The sequence below is a fragment of the Filicampus tigris genome, chromosome 1, assembly GCF_054856515.1.
Source record: "Filicampus tigris isolate MCC_2025a chromosome 1, RoL_Ftig_1.0, whole genome shotgun sequence".
NCBI lineage: Eukaryota > Metazoa > Chordata > Actinopteri > Syngnathiformes > Syngnathidae > Filicampus > Filicampus tigris.
This window is the reverse complement of record NC_141217.1, coordinates 33,173,359-33,194,140: the sequence shown is the minus strand read 5'-3', so window position 1 is coordinate 33,194,140 and position 20,782 is coordinate 33,173,359. Positions and strand designations below refer to the sequence as shown.

The following is a 20,782-nucleotide window of genomic DNA, read 5'->3' as shown; positions in this document are numbered from 1 at the left end:
ACAAGGTTATTTAAATGAAAAAAAGATTGTTTCGATGATGTGTACTTTTCCCGCTAAAACGCGGTAGCGAACAGAGAGGACCACAGTCAGTGTTGACAACTTTTCTGACTACTCAGGCCAATATTTTTTTTATTTAATTCCCGCTAAAAAACAGTTTGGGCATAGGGAAGAAGAAGAAATAAAACAGACAACATGAGCGGGACAATTTTCACATTGTTTTTGCGTATAACAAGAAAAGAGCTCGATGGAAGGCTTGGTGGTACTTATATTTATACATAAATCGAAATTCTCTTGACACAAACTCTAGGAATGCAAAACTTCTTGACTGGAAATTCCAAGCCCCAAAGTTCTACTCCCTCCACGTTTTCTATTGATTTCTGGGTCTGACTTGTACATTGCTGATGTCAGGCTGGACCCTCCTATGTCACAATTTGGTGAATTTCATATTTTTGCACAAATCTATGCTATTTGTCAGTCCAAACGTGTAGGTGTTATTTACTGATTGATTGTGTGTGTGTCATATATATATATATATATATATATATATATATATATATATATATATATATATATATATATATATATATATATATATATATATATATATATATATATATATATATATATATATATATATATATATATATATATATATATATATATATGCCAGTATAGATCTATATATGTATATATACACATATATAATTACACATATACTGTATGTATATATGTATATATACATAAAATACATAAAGTACATATATACACATACAGTACATACACGTATATATACATGTATATATACATATGTATGTATATATATACGTATGTATGTATATATATATATATATATATATATATATATACATATATATATATACGTATGTATATATACGTATATATATATGTGTGTATGTACTGTATGTGTATTATGTTGTATTATGAACACTGACTTAAAGTGAGGCAAGTGAAGCCTGCGGTTGTTCTGGGTTCTTTTGTGACCTTCTTAAGCAGACTCTTTTGGTTGTCCAACTATCCATCCATACTCTCCATCCGTACTCTCAACAGACGTTTATTTATATCTCACTTCCACAACAGCTGCAAGCTGTAACAAAGCACTTTACAGAACACAAAACATTAACAATAACACAACAGAACACAGAAAACATTATCGATAAGGTTCACCATGCTCCATGTCGTCTCTGTTTTTGTAAATAATAGCTCAGACCACGGTTCACTGGAGTCGCAAAGTTTTGGAAATGGCTTTGTATAATGTGCAATGCCTTTTTCAGGCTGATGCAGATTTTAATATTTTGTTTCTCATTTGATTTTAAATGTCTTTGGATGGTAGCATTATGTCTTTCTTGTTGAGATCTAGTATGGATTTCTTGATTCAACAAATTTGGCGGGGTTGATTACTATTTCACACTGCGCCAGATAGATTTTTTTTCTTTAATAAGTACTGTAAATAATTAAGAAACTTTAGGCACGCCTGCCCCCACAGAGTTTAAACTTTAGAAACTAGATCTAATTGGTTTATTTTTGCTTATATTTGTCTTGATCCAAAATGTTTGAAAGTGCTAAACATGCTAAAAACAGAAATCATACAAGAGATGACTCAGTAGTTTCAATGGGACACTTTAATTACACTTCACCCCATATGTGTTTGTGTTTGCATGTGTGTATGTGCATGTCATAGAAAAACAGACATTCTGTACAACATTAACAAATACGAGGGGCGGGGGGGGGGGGAATACGACCCATAAAAATAATTTGTCCTCTCTATATTTCCAGTAAATATGAATAACAAGTCTCAGAAAAATAAATTTCCGCCTCTTTTATCTCAATAAACTCCTCAGCCAATGGCAAAGGGCGGGGCCAAAGGGGATTTGACAAACGTTGGGTCAACTTTGTACCACATTCCCCCCCCTGTATCTACGCCACGCTTATCTTGGTACAGAAAAGAGAAAACTGGTGGAAAGGTCTTATTCTGAAGCACCTCCACCACTCACTGCCCTCCCGCAAGGAAACACCCACATAACAGCGGTAATGACACCCAAACAGCCAATGCCGCAGAGGCTCCTAAGTGGCGTCATCAGTATAAAAACATTCTTCCTGTTCTGCTGGTGAAAGGAAAAGTTCGTCCAAAATGTTCGGTAATGAATGGCTTATTGTAGGCCACGCCCACTAGAGAGAAAAAAAAAACCCACTAATCCCAACGTCACATCCTGCTGCGTCACTGGCGACGTCTTTAAGGCTTTTTTTTTTTTGTATTCCTGTTATCTTCAATAGACAAAATAAAGCAGCGGCTCTCTGCTAGAAAAATAGAACAGTCGAACGCGATGGCTTAGTGCTGCGTTCAGGAGACTGGGATACGGCACCGTCGTCTCATCGACAGTTGGGGTTGTTCTTACCCGAGAAAAATTAAACTGCACTTGGCTCTAATTGGACATCTTTGGCAGCTTCATTTTTGTGACGAGGATGCAGGAGCTCTCAAGTAGGTGTGCGCAAATTTTTGTGCATTTGATTTCTAAAATGAGCAGACAGGCCAGCTTAAGTCCATTAAAAAAAAGTTAAACTAAAAGAAAAAGTAATTTATGCTTTTTTTTTTTACTGTATTACTTATAGTTGAGTTGATTATAGTATATTTATAGTATAGTTGGTAGTTAACCAATTATTTAATAAAGCATTATTGTTTATTTGACTGATATTTTTGCATTGCATGTAAAACTGCTTTTCTTAGCAAAATAAGTGCTCCATTTTTAAATTGTATTACATAAATTCTAATTAATCAGCCAATTATATGATTAAAAATAAATTTTTTGAATGAACTAAAAAAAAAAAAAAAAAATGAATACATGTTTTGATTCACTAGTTTTAGAAGAAATGCAGCTCAATTAATACAATAAATATTGCAGGATTCTTGATAACATAAATGCTTAGTGGGTCAGAAAAGAACGGAATGGCCATATGTGGAACACGGGCCTTCTTTGCCCAACCCCGATTTAGAGGCTTTCCATCTTTTACATCCAATTGTCACATGTCGAGGGGTCTCAGGGATCCATGCCCGGCACCCACGGGTTCATTTACTGACCCATCTGCCCAAAAGGCAGAAAAAACAGTCACCGTGTCACTCAGGGTCCAAAATGGTCCAGCTGTGTGTGTCTGTGTATATATACAGTATATATCGAAACACAACAGTCAATGTCGGGTTGCCATGGAGAACATGCAAGCATCAAAATAAACAACAACCGCTTGGTATTCTTCTATCCTCTGTGATATGTTCAAGGACACCACAGACACATCAACCGTGATGTTCAACCTTTTTTTTTTTTTGGTCATTGTGCATCAAATTACTTGTCCAGTAAACAAAGACACCACGGCTTTAAGAAGGTGCAGCGGCAACCATCCTTCAGTGGGGGGGGGGCACACAAAAAGCCCGCATATGGAATGAAGCCAAGAATATCCTGATAAGACCACGGCGGCCTTCGAGGAATGTCTGCAGGCGCCCCCAAAACATAAAAGTGTCTGAACAAGAAACCGTGGCCATGTTCATCATCATCATCATTATCGTCGTGATGGTTTCCAATAAGGCATAGCCTGGAAAAAAAAAAAAAAAAAAAAAAAAAACGTACCCAAAAAAGAACAATCGGGGTGAAGAGAGGAGCGTCAATTGTCGGTAAAAGACGATGCAGGGAATAAATAGGTAGAAAAGAGAGCCTCCTCCTCATGAATATTAATGAGAAGGCCAGCTTTGGCTCTCCGGAGAAAAAAAACATTTCCCTCTTCTTCTTCGCAAACAGGAAAAATCCCATGTGTCTTCCAGGGGGTCACACCAACTGGAGAGCGTATGCATCACAACGGATGACAGTGACGCCGTCATCTTGGCACGTGGCGCAAATAACAAAGCAACCTTCTGATGCGCGAACAATGTCAGGGCTTCTGGGGACCAGGGGACAGAACCACAGGGGTGGACAAGCCGTCCACACTCAGCGCTGGAATGTGGATCTGGTTACTGCCGTTTGTTGGGAACTGGAGGAGACACAGACATTTATGGTCAACTCATCGGCAAACTCGCCCACTTAAGCAATTTAGCGTAATTTTCGGACTATAAGGCACACTCAAAATCCTTTCATTCTCACCCCCACAAAAAAAAAATCGACAGTGCGCCTTGTAATGCCCCACGTATGGGTGAATGTTGGCTTTTTCTGTTTGTCATCAATTAAAATTCCTTCCCATCAAGTCCACGTTGTCATTCTCATCCGCAACAAATTGTTAGCAGGCACTACATATTTTCGTCAAACCGGAAGTAAGACTAGTTTCTGCTACTGTGTCTAGGAAAGATGCGAAATGTAGTCCTGCTAGCCTAATGCTGCGGTGGCATGTTTGATCTTTTCTGGTAGCATAACATTTCCAATGTTACGATGTGGGACACGACTGGCGCGAGGTAAATGACAGTGGCAGCTTCTATTCGCTGCCGGGACTGAACAAAAAAGGTTGGATGGTGAGTGCATTGACTTGTTTACAGCTGTTGAACTGTTAACTCATTCACTGACATTGACAAATTTTTTTGACTTTTCACAGTCCAGCCATTCAATCCCAGGAATTTATTTGTATTTTTTTTTTGTCTGTCCCGGGTAGAAAACATCTCAGGGGGGATCTCCTTGTCGTGTCAGTAACATTGGGAGTCATCTGGACCGGCATGATTACAATTTTTTCTCCTCAGAGAATAAAACTATTTTTCGCCTTTCAATGGCCCATGTTTGATGCAGCCAATCGGATCTTCCGGCTCAGCGGGAGTGTCATTTTTTGGGCTCTACCACTTGACTTCTTTGTTCCATAATGCTCAGGATCTTTGAAAAAATTTAGAATGACTGTCTTACTGCATCCAACCTCAGCAGCAATGGCCCGCAGCGAGAGGTCTTGCTTATGCGGCTCGACGATCCGACAACGCTCAAAAAGCGAAAGCTTGTTAGCTTTAGCCATCAGGGGGGCATGACCGTTTGAATGCCTGACAGAAAATTTGAATTCTCAGCAGATTTTGGCTTTTATAGCCTATGGTCTTAAACTTTTGATCAGGTGATAAACAACCCATCTCAGTTTTGTTTTAAAGCGAAAGCTTGTTAGCTTTAGCCATCAGGAGGGCATGACTGTGTGAATGCCTGACAGAAAATTAAAATTCTCAGCAGATTTTGGCTTTTATAGCCTATGGTCTTAAACTTTTGATCAGGTGATAAACAACCCATCTCAGTTTTGTTTTAAAGCGAAAGCTTGTTAGCTTTAGCCATCAGGAGGGCATGACTGTGTGAATGCCTGACAGAAAATTAAAATTCTCAGGAGATTTTGGCTTTTATAGCCTGTGGTCTTAAACCTTTTGATCAGGTGATAAACAACCCATCTCAGTTTCGTTATTTTACCCCAATTTTTTCCCAATTTCCAAATGTTTTTGTGTCACTCATTAAGATCCATATGTGCAAAATGCAAATTTTAGCAATTGTTCATCTGGTGTTAAGATTTTCATCAGGTCTGTCTATATATAAATCAACATTATGCAAATCTGAAAATGTTTTAAATAATCATATGCCTAAAGAAGAAGTCAACCCAAATATTGTCTTTACACGAATATGTTCTATGCAGCCCCACTAGTCTAAACACTGCATTCGGATTAATATTGTGTTTGTGTAATAGGAGTTAAGCAGTAAAATCCAACCATTTAGCCATCTCAGGCGGCAGCCATTTTGCCACTTGTTGTCGACTGAAAACATCATAACAGTTGCTCAGGGTTCAGATAACAACCAATCATGCCTCAGCTTCAGAAAACAGGTGAGCCGTCGCTGGTCGTTATAAAAATATTAGAATATCATTATAAAAATAACCACCGCCAACAGTGAGAGTCACTGTATTTTGAAGCAGCTTCCTTTTCTTGAGAGGCGAGGAAACGGCGAGGGCGAGTTACCTGGAAGGAAAGCTTGGCAGGCGAGCAGGGTGCGATGGGACTGAGCGTACTCCAGAAGTGGACGCTGGATGGAAACGGACCGGGAGTCAACAGGACGGGAGTCTGGAGGACAAACAAGCCGGCAGATTAGTGGCGCGTGCAACACATCGGCGGGGGCAAGCGTCACTCTGGCCCGGCGTTGACTTACCAGAGCGTGCGAGGTGATGACAGTGGGCGTCAGCGTGTTGGTTGCTGAGCCGGGCGCAAGCAAACTGTTAACGGCGGCGTTGACCTGGCAGGGGTAAAAACAGGAAGTGGTGTCAGGAGCTGTAGCCGGCGCTACGCGTGTGTAGTATCGCTCCCTAAACTGATGTAGGCATGATCACCTTATCCAGGGAGAGGCCCGGGGGTAGGGAGGGCAGCTCCAAACCTCTCGGCTTCTTCGGTTTGGGAGGAATTACGTCTGGAGCGGAGATCGATGACGTTGCCGCGGGCATGGACGAGCCTGCAACACACACACACACACACACAAGCACACACCAAATTTGTGCTGGTTTTCGGTACACGTTTTAACAAAAGGGACATTCACATTATTTGCAAAGAGCAAACTATTTATTTCTACTACTTCAGGGTTCCAGGCTGCTCCTAACTGGTTGCACTTTTCGTCTAAAAGATGAAATTTTTCATCCACTCGCTCAAGTGCAAACGGTAAATCTATTTACTTTTTAATGAAATATTGTTATTTGCTGAGCCATTTCTGCTAAACATTTCAGATCAAAAGACTTAAACGGGATGTTATGATGAGACAAGAAAAAAAAAAAAACCTGAACGCCACACACCGGGCAAAGCTCAAACTCGAATGGGCATGAGTCGGGTTAGCCTCGTTTCGCTAGCTTCAGCTAGCCCAGTTGCCACTAGATCCAAACCAGAAGCGGCGCAGAAATCAATCCAAACATGGTTTTCAAGAATATGTTCCCAGCAGGCCCACAAGTTGCAACAAGGCATTCTGATTAATATTGCGTTTGTGGAATAGGATTAAGCAGTTCAAATCCACCCGCTTTTGTCCATCTCAGGGGATGGCTATTTTGTCACTTCTGTCGACTGAAAATGACATCACAGAAGCTCAGGGCTCAGATAACGACCAATCATGGCTCAGCTTCAGAAAACAAGTGAGCTGTGATTGGTCGTTACCTGAGCCCTGAGCACCTGCTATGTCATGACAAAAGTGACAAAATGGCCGCCACCAGAGATGGCTAAAAACATTTTACTCCACAAACGCAATATTTATCAGAATGCCTTGTTTCAACTAGTGGGCTTGCATAGAACATATTATTGAAAAAAAAAATGTTTGTGTTGACATATTCTGCCAAAGTCATGTTATACGGATGTTATAACATGACCCTTAAAAGTAACTGGCTGATTTGATTTCATCACCTTACAAAACTGATGAATGAGCCATAGTCAAGCAATAACGAGGCATTTGTTATTTGATAGCTTGAACTTTTTAAGAGCCACTCAGCGGAACAAAAACATACAAAACTCTCTGCAATGTTCACTAACAACCCAGGCTACACTTAGCTCCTCCATCGCGACGAGGTAAAATTGTGAACTGTTAGGGGTTCATTGCACAACAAGTATGTGATTTTATCGCTCGCTACCTGTTTGTGTGTCCTTTCCTTCTCCCTCTGGTCTCCCCTCCCTAGGCTGGACGCTGGGAAGGGGCATAGCTTCAATGATGGTGAATGTTGCCTGTGGATCGCCCGTTCCGCAAATGAGGTGAGGAACCTGAGGAAGGGAACGACGCAAAGACAAGCCTTGAGCAAAGAGATGGTGATGACACCGTACAGGAGAGGGGAGTATCCTCTCACCCATTCTTGCATTGAAATGGAGTACAAATAGTTTGTTACTGTACTCCAGGACAGTGTTCACATATATGTACATATATACAGTGGGTACCGAAAGTCTTCAAATTTTCCACTTTCTGTGTCATTGCAGTCATTTGCCAAAATCAAAAAAAGTTCATTTTATTTCAAATGTTATTTCTCGCATTGTTGAGTAGAAGCACCCTTTTGAGGTAGTACAGCCATAAGTCTTCTTGGGAACGATGCAACAGGTTTTTCACACCCGGATTTGGGGATCCGATGCCATTTTTCCTTGCAGAGCCTTGGATGGTGAATGGTGGTGGGCAGCCATTTTCAGGTTTCTACAGAGATGCTCAATCGGGTTTAGCTCAGGGCTTTTGGCTGAGCCAGTCAAGAACGGACGGGCACAGAGTTGTTCTGAAGCTACTCCTTTGTTATTTTAGCTGTGTCCTTCGGGTCATTATCCTTTTCAAAGGTGAACCTTGGGCCCAGTCTGAGGTCTTGAGCACTCTGGAAGAGGTTTTCATCCAGGATATCTCTGTACTTGGCTGCATTCATCTTTCCTTCAATAGCAACCGGTCGTCCTGTCCCTGCAGCCGAAAAACACCCCCACAACATGATGCTCCCACCACGTTTCACTGTAGGCATTGCATTGCGCAGGAAATGAGCAGTGCCTGTTTTTCTCCACACATACCGCTTAGAATTAACACCCAAAAATTCAATCATGGTCTCATTAGACCAGAGAATCTTGTTTCTCATAGTCCGGGAGTCCTTCGTGTGTTTTTGGGCAAATTCTATGCGGACGAGGCTTCCGTCGGGCCACTTTGCCATAAAGCCCCGACCGGTGGAGGGCTGCAGTGATAGTTGACTTTGTGGAACTTTCTCCCATCTCCCTACAGCACTTCTGGAGCTCAGCCACAGTGATCTTTGCGTTCTTTGTTCTTTACCTCTCTCACCAAGGCTCTTCTCCCACGATTGGCTGCACGGCCAGCTCGAGTAAGAGTTTCGGTATTCGTAAACTTCTTCCATTTGAGGATTATGGAGGCCACTGTGAGCTTAGGAACCTTGAGTACTGCAGAAATTCTTTTGTAACCTTGGCCAGATCTGTGCCTTGCCATGCCTTATCTCTGATCTCCTTGGGCAGTTTCTTCAACCTCATAATTCTCATTTGCTCTGACATGCACTGTGAGCTGTAAGGTCTTATGTAGACCTTTCCTAATCAAGTCCAATCAGTTTAATTAAACACAGCTGGACTCCAATGAGGTTTGAATACTTTCCGTACATCAGAAATGTATTTCTCTTTCAATTGTTCACCTTTATTTAGTCAGTTGTTGTTACATTGTTACATCAATAGAATTTAAATTAACAAACTTGTCCTGAATGTTTGGGCTAAAATAGCCCCTAAATACACACAACATTTGCATTTTAAACTTTGAATTCAATGTGTATTAAAATTCAAGTTTTCTTCCTTATAGACTAGTTGACTAGTCGCAAATATTATTTGAGACTAGTCGGCAGGCAAATTAGTCGAAATTACAAAATTAGTCGAAATTCCCATCCCTAATATATATACATACTTACTTTATTCTTTACATTGATGGCAACTTGACTACACTGCATTTCTGAAATAAAAGTGAAACTTTCACTGCGATGCATCAAGGCGGTCATAACCGAATACATTTAAGAATCGATTATTCAATCAATTATTCCACTGATTAATCAGGGCACTACACCATGTTTTGCACTGGTAGCAATGATGCTATGAACTATTTCAGTTTGTCACCTTTTCAAGGTGGAGGTACAGCATGACCATATTTGCTGATGATGATGATCTCATTTGGCATACCATAGTTCTGTATGATATAAAGATTGACAAGATATATTTGTTAAATGTTTTGCTATAGTAAAAACTTGGTTTGGCGGCACGGTGGGCGACTGGTTAGCACGTCCGCCTCACAGTTCAGAGGTCGTGGGTTCGATCCCGGCTCCAGCCTCCCTGTGTGGAGTTTGCATGTTCTCCCCGTGCCTGCGTGGGTTTTCTCCGGGTACTCCGGTTTCCTCCCACATTCCAAAAACATGCATGGTAAGTTGACTGGACTCTCTAAATTGCCCCTAGGTGTGATTGTGAGTGCGAATGTTTGTCTCTGTGTGCCCTACGATTGGCTGGCAATCAATTCAGGGTGTCCCCCGCCTACCGCCCGAAGACAGCTGGGATAAGCTCCAGCACGCCCCGTGACCCTTGTGAGGATAAGCGGTATCGATAATGGATGGATGGAAGAACTTGGTTTGCAACAAGCAACAACATCACGGCAAAACCGTAAAACATCAGTAAAAAGGAGTGAAATAATGGCTGAATGCTAAACATCTTAAAATGTATTTAGGCACAACACTAAATGTCAAATTTTAGGTCAATCGGAGCAGGGGTTTGGGAGCTATGGCCCACCGTATTTTCATATTTTGGGTAGAAAGCGGCACGGCTGCCTCCCTTTGAACCCTTACTGTATATCTCAGGAACTACTGGTTCAATCTTCATAAAAGGAAAAGGAATTCAACAAGGATTCCAAATCTCCAATCATTTAGAAGGTCGGTGCATATTTTAGTAAGTTGACCTTTTGACCTCAAATTTGACCTTGTGGAACATCTTCATGAAACGTAATCGCTCACATGTTCTCTAAAACATAAAAGTTTCAGTTATGAAAAATGTTCTGTTTAGCAGCAATAAGGAGTCAAAGTATCCATACGCTGGGACTTTCAATGAACATTCAAAGAATCTCCAACTTTCAGTGACTTTCAAAACTCCGTCTGCAGCCAGACTGCTCTTACCTCTTCTACGCGTTTCTCCTCCAGCCCCACCATCTCCAGAAGCTCCTCCTCCGACGGCAGGCTCTCCTCCTTGATGACAATGGGTGGCGGGGGCGGGCGTCCTAGGGGTGGGACAACGGAGGGAGGTGTTGACGTCATGGCGACGCGCTGCTGCTGCTGCTGCTGCTGCGAGGGAGGAGGGTTGATGATGACCAAGACAGGCTGAGAGGGAGTCGGGTGGGAAGAGAAGCCTGCGACGTTGGCCAATCCCCCGTCGTCATCCTTTTGCGGCGTCTGGGGGCTGACAGTCGCGGGCGGCGGCTGGACAGAACTAGCCGAGCCCCCGACGGGAGCCAGCGGGAGGAGTGGGGTAAGGGAGGACGGGTCCCTGACACTGGTGAGGTAAATGTGGGGGTGGTCGTTCAAAGGAGGCCCAGGAGGATTCTGGGAGATCACAGGACAAATTGTCAGCACATATTTGAATTCACACCAGCACTTCTTTAAGTACAGGGTTCCTATAGTCACAATTCTCTACTCACAGTTTCACTTTTTTTTTTTTTATGGTTAAGAACTGCTCTAGTTTCCGTTGCACTCAGGCTAAAGTACTGTCTAACATAAAAGTACTGCTTTGCCGCCACCTTATATTGTCTCGGGAACTATGTTGAAGTGAGTTGAGGAGCTTTATGTAGTGCTTTACTGCCATCTTGTGGCATTTTGGTGCCAAGGAACTATGTGGAAACGAGGTGAGGAGTTTCATGTAGTGCTTTGCCAACATTATGTGGCACCTTTAAGCAATTCTAAACTTTTTAAAGGCAATATCAGCAGGTCTAGGTACTAACATTGCACTAACATTGTGATAGGCATTCATAACACACAAGACGTTTGGTAACCTTATTAGAGTTTTGTGCTTTACTGAAAAGTCATCAAACTTCGCTGCCATGCTCGGCCCACTAAAATTTCTGCATCTCTCATCTGTCTAGTATAGTAGCTTCAAACTTAGTAAAAATCGTACAAAGTCTGAAGGTCCGCTGGAAATAAGTCTAAAATGGCCGCTTCGAAGCAAAATGTCGACTTCCTGCATCTTTTCAGACATGGCTTCTTGACACGTTTTCTTATGTAGATCTACACATAAATCGGACGACCAGATTTTATGTCGTTCATGCCAAACTGTCTTTCAGGGCTGAATTTTCAAATAATTTGATGATGAGTCATGCAACTTTAAATGGGAATACTCAACTAAATTTTAGCCAAGGGTCTTTTTAACATTTAGCGTCTCCAATCTTTGCTTCAATTAAAGCAATCAGACTGAATCTCTTGGACATATTTCTTTGAATCACCACTGAAAATGGCCAAAATAAGCCTAAAATGGCCACCTCAAAACAGAAAACGCCGACTTACAGTGTCTTTTCGAGCATGCGTCTACTCAGTCAAACTGGCCTTGAGGGCTGATTTTTCAAAAGAAGGGCTCGTTTTGTTTTTTGTTTTTCTATTTTTTTATAACGATATGCTTCAAATTTGGAGCAATTTGCCTTTTCGATGGAGCCCTGGAAATGGACAAAATAAGCCTAAAATGTCTGCTTCAAAGCAAAACGACAGACTTCCTGAGATGACACTGACCTGTGATTGACCAGGGGTGTTAGCAGCCGTCTGGGGGCTGACAACAGGAGTGGGACACGGTGACTGATGTGTGACGATCACCTGGCGAGATGGATCGCCGAGCACCGACGGAGAGGAGACCTGGGAGTAGGAGGAGACGGAAGAGGAGATTTAGGAGAGTGGCGTCCATGATTCCTGCGATGGTCTGCCTCACCTCTTTAGGCGCACGGTCCAGCTTAGGGACGGGCTCCAGCAGGAGTTCAGCTTTGACGGGCCGAGGGCTGGGCGTGGCCTGCAGCGACTGGATGGTAAAGGTGGAGTAGAGGCCCGACTTCATATAGTCGTTTCGAGAACTCTTGTGCGAGTTACTGGGCGATGATGTCTGAGAGTCAACGCACGAATCAATCAATCATTTGAGCTTTTGACGCATCCAATCGGGTCTGCGAGTCTGAGCCCACCTGTGCTACGTTCTTGGACGGGCAGCTTTTTGATTGGCTGTTGGCATCGGGGTTGTCCCGCCTTTGGCTGTCTTCAGGATTGTGTGTCCCATCAGGCAGGGACGGGTCAGGCTGGCTCACAAATCTGTACACAAACTTCTGTCCGCTCACTTTCTTGATGATGTTCTGGAAAAACACATACACGTGATCCAATTTTTATTCATTTAATTTTATTTATTGCAAATTTCCCAATGATGGCCCTTAGAAAGGTTATCCTATCTTGTACACACTTAGCAAGGGCGGAGCTACGTAATAGCCAGGGGTGTCCATGGCCACCCCTTGTCACTCTCTGGCCACCCCGACACCTAGGGGAAATTTTTGATATTGTGATTTTTCTGCCTTTTTCACATAGATGTAGTATTATTCCTAGGCCCTTTGATACTCTGCCAAAAAATATTTGTTTTAATTGAATATTTAAAGAACAAATACACAATTCATCTAAATGAAAAATTGAAAAGATTCAGTTTTTTTTTTTTTTTTTTTTTTTTTTTAATAAACGTAGCTGACCTCCAAAATGGGAGAAGTATGGGAGTGGGCGTCATGCTGAATGGGAGCAGGACGGGATGGAAGTCGTTTTCACCAGGACGGGATGGGACAAGATTTCATTTTTTTTTTACTATGGTATGGGAAGGGATAAAGATTTTTTTTTTTTGGTGGGAGTGGGATGGGAGTGAAAATCCACTCTGTGTCACCCTCTAATGGCCACCCCTCACTGAGGTGTTCTGTCACCTTGGCCACCCCACAGGAAAATTTCTAGCTATGTATTATATGGTGATCGGAATCAGCAGAGGTAGGCATTCCGTTTGACTGACGGACGCCCATTTTATTGACGATTGCTGAATGACGGGACAATTTTTTCAAAAGGACGGACTAAACGCTGACGGAAGTGGATTTTCGTCCGTCTGAGTAATTATTTGCTGATGGTTTTTTGTGGGTGGGGGGGGCGGACTGACGGACTAACGGACAAACTGACGGACTGATCAACTGACGATTACAATTCAGTTCGGCTTGAAAAATGACGGACTGACAGATTGGTACTCAGGCCATTGACTGATGATAAAAGACGGACCAGCAAAATTTAGTAAAATGCCCACTTATGGGAATCAGGTGTCCTCCTGTATTTTATTATTCATTAACAGTTACTTTTGTTGAATGCACAATACGTGTGTGTGAGGGACGCACCGTGGCTGAGATGTACTGTGTGTACCATTTAAGTTTTGTCAATTCTTTCGAACTGCTGCAACCTGGAGATGGTTAACTGCACATGCCTATGTCATGAAAGTTGCTCCTCTTTGAAATATTGATGTCTCCTTCAAGTCAAAGCAAATATATTCTATGCAGTAACGCACAGGGTGGTAATACAACGCGGTTGTATCCCAAAGAATAGTTAACAACGCTTAGGAGAGTAATAAGCAGTAATACCTTGTCATAGTAGTATCTGAGTGCGCGGCTGAGTTTGTCATAGTTCATGTTGTGTTTGTTCTTGCGCAGGCCCCACAAACGAGCCACTTCTTCGGCGTCGAGTAGCTTGAACTCGCCGTCCTCGCCAGTCCAGGAGATCAAGTGACGCTGGCGCTGGTCGTCCAGCAGATGGAGCAAGAACTGCCAGAGTGTGATCGACGGGTCCATGGCTGACAGGGCAGAAATTCAACAGGGATGCTCACAAGATTGGTTGATGATTTATTACAGGAAAACAATCATACCACATTGACACATGCATGCACAGAACCTCCTCACACATGCAAATGAGCACTAATGTCACTGGCTTGAGTGGTTATGCAACAAACGCAATCATATTGGAAATCATCGCCACAAGTGACCAGTAACCATCAAGCCACAGAGCCTAGCTCAGGGTTCGGCAACCTTTTACACTCAAAGAGCCATTTCGACCCGGTTACCACGAAAAAGCCGCAAACATTTTTTTAATTTTTTTTTTTACACTGTACAATAGTGTGTTGCTTATGAAATTCCATGCAGTCCATCCGTGTTTCAGAAAATGTAATTTTAGTTAATAAATAAATACATTTTGAACTCTTACAAAAAAAAGCACAGACTTGAAGGTCTCTTTCAAAAGAATTAAAAAAGATGAACTTAAATGATCCATTTAGCAATCAAAAATGCCTGAATTTACAAATACTGTGGGAAAAAAGAGCGGTATTTCACTGAGCAATGAAAATAATTATTTGCAAAATAACTTCCTGAATGTTTATTTGACCTGGTTAATGGGACTTCTGCTCCTGAACCTTTGCGCACATGCAGCGTCTGCAAACCAGGGCTGGTTAGTCACTTTCATCTTTAGGCAGGACTGTAAGCTGCCATCTTTTTAAGGAAAATCCTTTTTTTGTGTATAAGCGTTCATATCACATTATAAATGCGACCTCTGTCTCTTTTCTTGTGTGAACATAATTGTGTCCCTAAAGTGACCCGCACAAGCAGAGGAAGAGACGGTCGACGTCACTCACTATGTTTATTTACGGAAGTAAATGTGGTGCAGCGTGTTGGGGCATTTCAACAGTGATTTTTAACATTTCAATTCGGTCAGAGGTAGAACTACAGTATTTAGGGGAAATGATGAGGTAAGGCTTATTCAATCTCATTTCATGGAGACGTCACTAAAGTTGAGTTATCGCCGCATGTGAAAAATGAGCCGAATTATTACCGTACTACTATCACCATAAATGTTAACTTTATGCTTCATGTTTCAAGTGGGATTTAATTAAAGTCAAATATAAAGTCAATACTGTTTACTGTCAGAGTCAATGACAATGAGTGCATTTTTGGCTCCTGACGTCAATGTCGGATGTATGCGACCTGGAGGTCCAGACTGCGGTCGCATTGAAAAATCCAATAGGTATCCAATCTAGGACCACAAATAAAAGTGGCCAAAATCATTGACTTACTAAGATGGCCGATCCCTGGCCTAGCTGCTCTGCTCAAAAGCACAGCTCTGCATTTTACCAAAAATTGAGTGTCCGTTATTGGTCGTCCGTCTGCAGCGTGGGTACCCTCCTGTCGTCCGTCATTCGCCTTTTTTTCCGGGAGTAAAAATAATACCCGTCTATAGGCTGGTCCACCTCTAATTTTAAACGCCAGTCTGTCAGCGTGTCCGACTAAACTTTCACTCGCCCCCACGACCCCCACCGCCCCCTCCTGTTGGAAGATATTTGAAATTTGGAGTTTGGAAGCCTGTTCACAGCCCCTTACTCAAATCTGTCCCAGAAGCAACAACAATTCACTATTTTCCTTCCCGCACTCGCCACAGACATCAAAGCCTCTCCGTGAAAAATAGACTAATGACAGACTGCAGACGGATGGCGGACTAAATAAAGGGGGTTCCGTCCATGCTTAATCCGCCTAATTTAAAATTTTCCCGTCATTTGTCAACTGTCAGCAAAACGGGCTTCCGTCAGTGACGGTTAGACGGACCGGTCCGTCATATAGTCGGAATGTCCAGCACTGCTCAAAAGCACTTCAGTTGCTCTGACAATGAAGATCTGACTCTAGTTCAGGCGAAAGTGAACCACCAGGTAAATGGGCTTTCACTTGGGCTCAAGGACACTTCGACATGGTCACAATGGTTGAGGATCGAACCGACAACATTCGGATTAGGAGACGACCACTCTAATACCTGAGCAATGCCGCCCCCGTCTCGGATGGATGCCCATTTTGTGTACGGTTGGACGGAGGACGAGAATTCTTTTATAAAGGACGGACTAAGCAAGGACAGACGTAGGTTTTCGTCCGTCCCTCTAATTGTCCCTAACCGGGTCAAGTACCGGCTGACGTGTTGTGTTCTTTTAAAACGACTGCCTGCTAAGCTTCCACAACGCTGGAGTGCTCTTTTTCATGTGCATTCCCTCCCTGCAGCATTCTTCTCACAGGCATAGTCTGGCCTCTAGTTGATGCCCATTTCACTGAGGAGGGTAAAAAAATAAAATAAATAAATAAATAAATAAATAAATCACTGAAAGCTACGACCCGGAAGTGGAAGACGTTTGTTCTCCTCCTAAAATAATATTGCCTCATTTTGCAATAAATATTTTTATTGTGAAATAACGCATTCAAAAGTGAAAACGTGCATCAAACCCCAATAGCATTCTGTTATAGCGCAATCTTATATATTATCGCGATGTCCCCTGGCTTGATCTGGTCATCTTAATCATCTTCCTCATCTTCATCATCACATCAAGACAGTTGGTTGCTGGCAGCTAAATGGTGTATAATTACAATATTAATCAAAAATAATCATGATCAATCATTATGTCAATAACCGCGCAGCCCTAGTACTACACAATGTAATATTAGTACTACGGTGGAATAATATGTAGCACTTCCTTGGGGTTGTAGTAACTTGTCACACTCATGCTATCATGCATGTAGTAGTTGCATGTCATAGTAAATAGCACTATGTAAAAGCACTGAACTGAATTAAATAGCGAGATGTAGGGGTGGGCGATATGACGATATTAGATCGTTAAGCGATTCAACGTGTTCACGATCTCATAAAGCCGAAAGATCGTTTGATCGTCTAGATGGCACATTCTATACAGTTTAGCTCTATGGCGGCGCAAAGCCGCTGACGCGTATACCCGACCAACCAATCACAGCACGCACAGTGCACCGTACGCGACACTACCCGCCTCCCTGCTTGTTTGTACAGCGGGAAGCTATAGCGGAAAGTCACCACGAAGCAGAGTTGGTCCCGAAAAGAAACTCCACTTCCACAATGTCGATTTGGTTTGGCTTTTTCTCGGAGGAGAAAGCGGAAACCAGTTATTTGCAAAGTTTGCAGGGACTCGGTTCGGACGTCAGCGCCGACAGCCAAAGCAAACGGAGATCAGACAGATGGTAGCCAGAGGCAGCCGCTAGCTTCAAGCTAACGCAACCCACGGTAAGACACACGGTAACACAGTCATTTATTAACTAACTTAAGAAAAAAAAGAAAAATATGAAAAAACAAGCAAGCAGTGTAAAGAAGTAACTGAGGCAGTGACTTATTACCTTGCTGAAGACATAATTCCCATTAAAACAGTGGAAAACGAGAGGTTTAAAAGACTCTTCAAAGTACTAGACCCGCATTACGAGCTGTGTTTTTATGTTTACGTTATGTTTACATTCACTGCACATTTTGATAAAAATTGTCACTATTCAAATTGAAACCTGTTCAGAAAGCTTAGCTGGCTTAAAATTGTATTTTTTTTTCTTTTAGAGTTTTATATTCATTTTAAATATGATTTATATGTTTAACATGAGGAAAATGGTCAGAAATTTGCAAATCAGATTTAAAAAAGGATGTAAAAAAAAAAAGAATCATGATAAAATCGTGATCGTGATTTTATTTTCAAAATATTGTGATATGAAATTTTTGCCATATCGCCCACCCCTAGCGAGATGTATTTAATTATTTATAAATTGTCTAATTAAGTTCAGTGTTTAAGAAGTGCAGTCCACATGCTTACATATGTTTCATGAAAAGTTGGATATATATGGTAAAGCCACAGAATTGTTTGTGTTATTGATTTAATTTGCACATTATCTTAAGTTACTTATTACTGACTTACTGTGCATACCTACTGTATGTTTACAACACATTAGTTTGGCAGAATTTTTGTGGTGAACGACACTTACAAGACTGCAAGTCAATGTATTTAGTATGTTTACCACAGTAATTGAAGTAAGTAAACCATCTTTCAAATTAATTCATGCTTCATGATTCTTTATTTTAGCAAAATCCTAGCCTATAATATAGAGCAACATTTTTTTGTTGCGACGGAGATACATTTTCTGATATTGCTTGTTGTGACGGAGATTCATTTATCACTTGTTTGTTGAAAAATACATGAAAAGACCTTGGAAAATAATTGCATATTAGATCACAATCAAAATATATGAATATATTTAATATTAAAAAACACAATTCGATTATTTTCCCAAAATTGTTCATCCCTAGTCCGGGGTGTGGCAATACATTGTCAAACACGTGCTTTGCAGTATTGCCTTGTCTATATGCTATTCACCAGTATGCAGTCTCAGATTGTGGTAGTAGATAGCATAGCAGTACTATAAAGTTGTATACAGTACACAGGGACTGTTGATGTAAAAGTTCTGCCTTATGATGAATGTGACAATAGCTTGTTACACTAGTGCAATGTGGTAGTGGCCTGTTGTAGTAGTACTATGAAATGTCATTAATGTCTCACTTGTCAAGGTAGTCTTTGTAGAATTGTCTAATGGTAGTGATGCGGGGCCGACTACAAGCGATTTTTTCGGCCGATGCACACTCTGAAATTTGACAGGAAAAACAAAATCAGACGACCAATTAATTGGCCAATTAAATATAAAAACAGATAATGAGTAAAATAACTATTGTTTTGGTTCCTTAACACAACAAAGAAGATGTGAATTACAGGCAGAACATTTAACACTGTTCACGTAATGCTGACGGTGAGAAGTAGAAGATTTTGCCACGAAAGCAATATCATGCACAGGAGCGATATTGTAGGTTTACAACAGAGTTTGCACACAATCAAACGAGAACCACGGCATCTCAGGTAAAATGCGTATGAGAGTCGGCTTTCCATCTAGAAGACAAACGTTGCAAGGACATCATTCTGAGGGACTCCAGTAATGAACCGCTTTACTGTTTCACGAGAAAGTAAGAATATGTCGTTATTTATGACTAAAGTGTGGCCAATGACGGTTCTTTTAAAAAGGGCATGTCATCCCTGACACTGTGTGCAAGTAAATTGTGGCACAAGTAGTACACGGTTATGCAGTCCTGATGGCAAAAATTGGCAACAGCGGGTCGCCACGGCAACAACCAGGAAAAGATGGAAGTTCAGAGCTTCCTTGCTTTGAAATAATATTGACATCCAATCACGCCTTGTCAACACACACACAACAATGATGAGAGCACCATACTTCGTAACCCAATGAAATACACCTGGAACATGTTGCGCTCTAACTGTCAAACGTTGCACACACAAGCGCAAGTACACACACGCCTTACCGTTGATGAGCGGGTTTGAATCCATCTTGCTCACATTGCTCTTATCGTTGTTACGCGTGTACCAGGCGCCTCACAGCTCCTCCATGTTGTTTTGTGTTGTTCCCTCTTCTTTCCCACCCCCTCGGTATTTGTTTACTCAAGTGTGTGTTTGCGTGTTCGTGTTTGCGGCCGTCAGAGCAGTAGCTTGTCGGCGCACTTGCGGCTGTTATGTAACCGCTTCGAGGCGCCGCTGCCGGGATCCGCAGCCTCCATGCTAACACCAAAAATGTATAACTTAAAAAGATATGAATATGAAAGAAAAAAAAACAAGAGCCACGACAAACGACTCCTGGTAGCCTCCCAAAAACAAATGAAATAGCACGTCCACGCAGTTATTAGTCTATCTAATGGACGTCAAAGTGTTGTCTGTCCACTTTAGCATGTTTGTGTGCGGACGTCGATCGAGTTGTTTTCTTCTGCGTGTTGCTAACGAGATGCTATGGTATGCTAAGATACGCTAACCAACCAATACTTCCAAATCTCGTCCTCCCCCGTGGATCTCGCGGTGGCTCTTCAAAGGTGAATATTTTTTAAGGATACCGGCAAGCAAAATTTAGTTTCCCTGGAGTGGAGTGTATTTTGTGTGTTAGCCCACCGTGCTAAGAGTTAGCCTTAGCTACGGTGACAGCTCTCTGTGCCCCCCCGCCTCTCGCGTGTGCGTCAGCCCGCCGACGCCGCTTCACTGCAGGGGCTGCGTCGCCAAGATCACACCCGAAAGCTAGCAAAACTTTCCCCGGAAGCGTCTAAAAGTAGTTTTCAAAATCGGCCTGTGCTGCTCCCGACTATAACTCAACCAACAAACGAAAAATTTAATGCTCATTTCTTTTTGTTTTTTCCCCTTTTCCGGTTTGGACGAATGCCTCCTCCTCATTACTTTTTACCTGCGTCAAGTTACGTGGATAAAAAAAAAGTTCGGTTTTCCGCCTATTACTTTCAGAGTAAAAGTGTCGCTGGTGAAACATAGTTTCCAAGGTTTTGTTAACGTTCTGCTCTTGGCAATCTCTCTTGAGATCCTTTACTCCAGGGTTGTCCAAACTTCCTC

The 20,782-nt window shown here is 42.0% G+C and overlaps 1 protein-coding gene across 1 annotated transcript; it reads right to left on the bottom strand.

Annotated features, from left to right (window-relative positions):
- Nucleotides 1-1,622: 1,622 nt before the first annotated feature.
- elk1 (ETS transcription factor ELK1) lies at nt 1,623-20,625 on the bottom strand. The gene is made up of 11 exons (XM_086034308.1): nt 19,702-20,625; nt 14,115-14,323; nt 12,654-12,818; nt 12,410-12,577; nt 12,217-12,336; nt 10,621-11,043; nt 7,594-7,720; nt 6,322-6,440; nt 6,144-6,227; nt 5,957-6,058; nt 1,623-4,032 (listed from the first exon to the last, which is right to left on the bottom strand). The coding sequence occupies exons 1-11, from the start codon at nt 19,724-19,726 to the stop codon at nt 3,934-3,936; spliced, it is 1,641 nt and encodes a 546-aa protein (XP_085890434.1). The 5' UTR covers nt 19,727-20,625; the 3' UTR covers nt 1,623-3,933.
- Nucleotides 20,626-20,782: the final 157 nt, after the last annotated feature.